Here is a 6,873-nt window from a genome sequence, read left to right as displayed (position 1 = left end):
AATTCCTAAACAACGAGAAAGGCGGAGAGGAAGGGGGGAGCAGCGGGGGGTGAATGTAGAGATGGAGATCTCTACAGGGGAATGAGTTTAACGGACACCTGCATATCTGTCTGTTGGGGAAACGCCACAGCACAGGAGGCTGTTCCAGGCCTTGTAGATTACGGTGTCTGCTGTCTAGAGTGGCGTAAGCTTGCCCTGTCTCCGAGCGTTGTCCTTTGTGGTGTGTGTGTGTGTGTGTGATTACTCAGGCCAAGGATAGCCCCCCCCCCCCAAAAAAAAATAATAATATCCAGAACAAGTCAATTAGAAAAGGATTAGAGATCCATCAGACCGTCTGACCGACCAACTAGACCAGGAGGCTAACAGGAAACTGAGAAGTCTGTCCAATCCACAGAGGTTTGAAACCGCAAGATAAAGAGAGCCAGGGAGAGACAGAACACTTGATCTTAGATTAGCACCTTCAGGGTACACCGGGGGGGGTTACGGAGCAGTACAGTAAGTCAGAAGCAGAGGCAGAAACCTGCGTTTGTAATTGAATTCAAAGAGCACACATACTTATTGCTCATGCCAATCTGACATACCGTAGCGTCATTGATTGCCCAGTGAACCAGATAGACCAACTCATTAAAAAAAGGCATGTCAGTAGTTTATTCAGTCGGAACACATTCTCCATATCACGTATAATATTTTCAAGCATTACAACCAAACAAACTAAACCGTTCAATACTTTTGAACATACCTCATTTCAAGAGTAAACATATTTTGAATTGGTCAGAAACAACTTGCTAATGTAATCCATTTCCCCTTTTGGGGGGGGATTGGTTTTCTTTCTGATAGATGTCGATATATATATATATATATATATATATAGATATAGATATAGATATATATTCGTTTATTTATTTAACCAGGAAAAGCCCATTGAGACACAGAGTCTCTTTTTTTCAAGGGAGACTTGGCCAAGGCAGAAACAATCATTATATATAAACTTTTAAACACCAAGCTGTATATAAATAACATTAACAGTGTGTCCTTATATATATATATATATATATATATCAATACACATACAGTACACAAATACGTGTACAAATTACACAGTATAGAAATGTAATATAACATTGGTGCGTTATGAAACAATGGAACATGTGTATAATGAATATTCCTAGTTCAATCTGTACATCAGTCTTGTCTTGATCACATTGGATTAATCATTCACAGTAGGTAACATTCAGTGCATTCAAGACCCTGTAATATAAGCCGTGAACACAAGTCACGTGTTCTCAAAAGGGACAGTTTAATTGGCCGAGCTGGTGGAGAAAGTATACAGTTTCTGAAGTGCCTAGGGTGGCTAGGTAGAAAGTGTGTACAGTCTCTATGGTTCTCTTGCTCTGTTACAGCATGAGAGAGAGACAACATGCAGATCCATGCTAAACATTTGATATGGACATCGGCTGATGTAAAAAGGGCTTTATAAATACATTTGATTGATTGATAGAATGACAAGGTGACTATAATGACATTGGTCAAATAAGTATCAATCAATCAATCTATCTATCTATCAATCAATTAGTTGGTTATTTTAAATATTGCTGTGTCCACTCCCTATTTCAGCTTCTAGTCTTCTTCTGTGTGTTCAGAATCGCCCCTGTCAATCGCCTCATGACCTACTGTCAGAGCAGTTTTGGAGGGAGCCGGAAAGCTCATCACTCCAGCACTGCATCTTCCTCCACCTCCTCTTCCTCCTGGTGGAGCTCATGTGTGACTGGGGGGGGGGGTTGGGAGTCGGGACAGGGACAGGGACAGTCCAGCCTCTAAACACTTTAACACTCACTATGGTGTGTTGTGTTGCTCATGGGTCTGCCAGTGTCCTTTAGTTACCCCTGGGACCTGGGTGAGTGATTCACGTGTTGCTATGGGGACCGCCGTCCTCCTTACCCCTTAGATAATGTTGCCCCGGGGTCCGTGGTGGGTGGCAATAGAATGCCCACCTGACCGGTGACGGTGGTTGCGATAATGGGAGTTCATGGACTTGGCAATGCGGAGGGAAAGATCAGGCCACGGCATCTCTCTCCTCGGTTTTAATCTGGAGACTGGAAAGTATTTATGACTGCTCGCTATTAATAGCGACTAGCCACCATCCACACGTTCCATTCAAGAACATGATCACTTGCCAGTCCAGTGCCAACCAGGTCATGGATGTATAAACCTCTATGTTTAGCCTATAGCAGCAGCCTGACCACCTGAACACAGAGCAAAGGGTCCTCACATTTTGTATTGTAACTTTAGACTGAGGACTCTAAATTGACCCGACATTGAACAGGGAGGGATGTTGAACTTATGAACTGTAGAACTCGTGAACTTTAATACTAGAGTTTGAGAACGAATGAATCCCTATAGGTCGTTGTAAAGGGGCCTGGGGCATGTTGGTTATCAGGCTGAGAGTTGTCAAATGTTAGGGCATGGATGTTGGTTAATTGGTGCTGTAGTTTAGTTTAGTTTGCTGATTTGGTGGTTGGTTCTGAGAACTCATGGTGTTCATGCTGGTGGTGGTGGTGGTGGTGGTGGTGCGGCTCGCTCGCGTCGGAATGCCTTCCTCTAATTGAGCTGTGACAGGCCCATCGCCATGGCGACAGAAGCCACGAGGAGCACGACGCTGGCCAGTACCACTGCGCCTCCAGACCGGTACACTACGCGACGGTTCAGGCGCTGCACCGGCCGGAAGGTATCCACCATGTCCTTGCCATCCTTAAACTGGAGTTCTGAAAACTTAAGCAGCTGGAAGACAGAACCAACAGGCAGACACACAAAGGTCACAGAGAGACGCAGCTGATACTAATAATAGTAAAAATAAGTAGCATCACATCAAACGAACAGTGTATCTACTGGTAGGGTTTGTTCAACTACTCGAATAACTACTCTATAACTGTTCTGAATGCTACGGTTCTCCACCGTATAACTGTTCTGAATGCTACGGTTCTCCGCCATATAACTGTTCTGAATGCTACGGTTCTCCACCGTATAACTGTTCTGAATGCTACGATTCTCCACCGCATAACTGTTCTGAATGCTACGGTTCTCCACCCCATAACTGTTCTGAATGCTACGGTTCTCCACCCCATAACTGTTCTGAATGCTACGGTTCTCCACTGTATAACTGTTCTGAATGCTACGGTTCTCCACCGCATAACTGTTCTGAATGCTACGGTTCTCCACCGTATAACTGTTCTGAATGCTACGGTTCTCCACCCCATAACTGTTCTGAATGCTACGGTTCTCCACCGTATAACTGTTCTGAATGCTACGGTTCTCCACCCCATAACTGTTCTGAATGCTACGGTTCTCCACCGTATAACTGTTCTGAATGCTACGGTTCTCCACCATATAACTGTTCTGAATGCTTCGGTTCTCCACCGTATAACTGTTCTGAATGCTACGGTTCTCCACCGCATAACTGTTCTGAATGCTACGGTTCTCCACCCCATAACTGTTCTGAATGCTACGGTTCTCCACCATATAACTGTTCTGAATGCTTCGATTCTCCACCGCATAACTGTTCTGAATGCTACGGTTCTCCACCGTATAACTGTTCTGAATGCTACGGTTCTCCACCATATAACTGTTCTGAATGCTACGATTCTCCACCGCATAACTGTTCTGAATGCTACGGTTCTCCACCGCATAACTGTTCTGAATGCTATGATTCTCCACCGCATAACTGTTCTGAATGCTACGGTTCTCCACCGCATAACTGTTCTGAATGCTTCGGTTCTCCACCGTATAACTGTTCTGAATGCTACGATTCTCCACCGCATAACTGTTCTGAATGCTACGGTTCTCCACCGCATAACTGTTCTGAATGCTACGGTTCTCCACCGTATAACTGTTCTGAATGCTACGTTTCTCCACCCCATAACTGTTCTGAATGCTACGGTTCTCCACCCCATAACTGTTCTGAATGCTACGGTTCTCCACCCCATAACTGTTCTGAATGCTACGGTTCTCCACCCCATAACTGTTCTGAATGCTACGGTTCTCCACCGTATAACTGTTCTGAATGCTACGGTTCTCCACCGTATAACTGTTCTGAATGCTACGGTTCTCCACCACATAACTGTTCTGAATGCTACGGTTCTCCACCGTATAACTGTTCTGAATGCTACGGTTCTCCACCCCATAACTGTTCTGAATGCTACGGTTCTCCACCGCATAACTGTTCTGAATGCTACGGTTCTCCACCGTATAACTGTTCTGAATGCTACGGTTCTCCACCGCATAACTGTTCTGAATGCTACGGTTCTCCGCCATATAACTGTTCTGAATGCTACGGTTCTCCACCGTATAACTGTTCTGAATGCTACGGTTCTCCACCCCATAACTGTTCTGAATGCTACGGTTCTCCACCGTATAACTGTTCTGAATGCTACGATTCTCCACCGCATAACTGTTCTGAATGCTACGGTTCTCCACCGCATAACTGTTCTGAATGCTACGGTTCTCCACCGCATAACTGTTCTGAATGCTACGGTTCTCCACCGTATAACTGTTCTGAATGCTACGGTTCTCCACCCCATAACTGTTCTGAATGCTACGGTTCTCCACCCCATAACTGTTCTGAATGCTACGGTTCTCCACCACATAACTGTTCTGAATGCTACGGTTCTCCACCGTATAACTGTTCTGAATGCTACGGTTCTCCACCACATAACTGTTCTGAATGCTACGGTTCTCCACCCCATAACTGTTCTGAATGCTACGGTTCTCCACCCCATAACTGTTCTGAATGCTACGGTTCTCCACCGTATAACTGTTCTGAATGCTACGGTTCTCCACCCCATAACTGTTCTGAATGCTACGGTTCTCCACCCCATAACTGTTCTGAATGCTACGGTTCTCCACCGTATAACTGTTCTGAATGCTACGGTTCTCCACCCCATAACTGTTCTGAATGCTACGGTTCTCCACCCCATAACTGTTCTGAATGCTACGGTTCTCCACCGTATAACTGTTCTGAATGCTACGGTTCTCCACCCCATAACTGTTCTGAATGCTACGGTTCTCCACCACATAACTGTTCTGCTTTCAGAGTGTTTCCTAATGTACCAACAAGACGTTGGGTTAAACGGCTGCTGTACCTGGTTTTTGCTGAGAGGAATTGGCTTCTCAAACACGGTCCAGACCACAGACTCAGTGCAGTTGGGGGTGGTGAGGGAGCCTTTGTAACGGTAGTAGTTGGTCAGGTTCTGCTGGGGAGGAATCAGCTGCTCCAGAGACACAGCACTCAGAGTGGCTTGAGCATCTGCAACAGCACAGCGTACAATCAGAAACATTGAGCCCTGAAACAAATGGAGACAAATTGTATCTGCTACACAGAACTTATATTAAATCTTAGCAAAACATTGGTGTTGGTACATGCCAACAGACAAGACATGGGAGAAACATAGAGCATTGAAACAGATTGTATCTGCGATGCACAAGTTACATACAAAAGGGTACATTAATCTTAGCATGAATTCATGAAAATATTTGGCATCTCGAGGCAGATAGGACAAGACACAGAGGAAAGCATTGAAGACATTAGTGAAGACATCAAATCTCCTCAGTCTCTCTCGTTGCATGTCAATTAAATGAAACTGTAAGGATGAACAGTATCTGCTATACAGGAGCATAACGTATCATGTACATTATTACATGTACAAAGATGCTTCCAGCTTCGTACATCCAATTTATGATACATGCCATATCTTCAGCAAGATGGATCTGAATAACCCATACATTAGTTATGAAATATACTCACCAGTCGTACTGATGCTCTGGAGAGATCTAACATTAGCGATAAAATATACTCACGAGTCGTCCTGATGCTCTGGAGAGATCTAACATTAGCGATAAAATATACTCACCAGTCGTACTGATGCTCTGGAGAGATCTAACATTAGCGATAAAATATACTTACCAGTCGTACTGATGCTCTGGAGAGATCTAACATTAGCGATAAAATATACTCACCAGTCGTACTGATGCTCTGGAGAGATCTAACATTAGCGATAAAATATACTCACGAGTCGTCCTGATGCTCTGGAGAGCTTTTACAATGGGGTCATATTTTCGGTTTTCACTGAGAGATTCCTGACGATGGTACAAAATAAGAATCATGACTCGAGTATACAGTGCCTTCAGAGAGTATTCACACCCCTTGACCTTTTCCACACTTTGTTGAGTTACAGCCTGCATTTCAAATGGATTTACATTTAGATGTTGTGTCAATGGCCTATGCATAATACCCCATAATGTCAAAGTGGAATTAAGTTTTTCTATTTCTTTTCATTAATAAAAAAAAACAACAAGCTGGAAGGTCTTGAGTCAATAAGTATTCAACCCCTTTGTTATGGCAGACCTAAATAAGTTCAGGAGTAAACATTTGCTTAACAAGTCACATAATAAGTTGCATGGACTCACTGTGTGCAATAATAGTGTTTAACATTATATTTTTAAGGACTACCTCAGCTCTGTACCCCACATATACAGATAATTGTAAGGTTCCTCAGTCAGGCAGTGAATTTCAAACACAGGTTCAACCACGAAGACCAGAGAGGTTTCCAATGCCTCGCAAAGAAGGACACCAATTGGTAAATGGGTAAAAAATAAACAAATATTTAAAAAAGCAGACATTGAATATCCCTTTGAGCATGGTGAAGTTATTAATTACATTTAGGATGGTGTATCAATACACCCAGTAACGAGAAGAAACCGGTGTCCTTCCTAACTTCCTTCCTAACTCAGTTGCCGGAGAGGAAGGAAACCGCTCAGGGATTTCACCATGAGGCCAATGGTGACTTTGTAACTATTCTAGAGTTTAATGGCTGTGATAGG

General features: G+C 43.8%; 1 protein-coding gene across 1 annotated transcript in view; it reads right to left on the bottom strand.

The window, feature by feature from the left end:
- Positions 1 to 624: 624 nt before the first annotated feature.
- Positions 625 to 6,873, bottom strand: part of ca4a (carbonic anhydrase IV a) — a 16,752-nt gene continuing 10,503 nt past the window's right edge. The window contains exons 6-8 of the mRNA XM_014198217.2: positions 6,063 to 6,129; positions 5,136 to 5,299; positions 625 to 2,778 (exon numbers count right to left, since the gene is read on the bottom strand). Coding sequence (XP_014053692.1) covers positions 2,599 to 2,778; positions 5,136 to 5,299; positions 6,063 to 6,129 — 411 coding nt within the window. The 3' untranslated portion in view covers positions 625 to 2,598. The remainder of the gene's footprint in view (positions 2,779 to 5,135; positions 5,300 to 6,062; positions 6,130 to 6,873) is intronic.

This window comes from Salmo salar, chromosome ssa04 (assembly GCF_905237065.1).
Source record: "Salmo salar chromosome ssa04, Ssal_v3.1, whole genome shotgun sequence".
Classification (NCBI taxonomy): domain Eukaryota; kingdom Metazoa; phylum Chordata; class Actinopteri; order Salmoniformes; family Salmonidae; genus Salmo; species Salmo salar.
The sequence above is the reverse complement of the archived record's forward strand: the minus strand, read 5'-3'. Positions and strand labels throughout refer to the sequence as shown.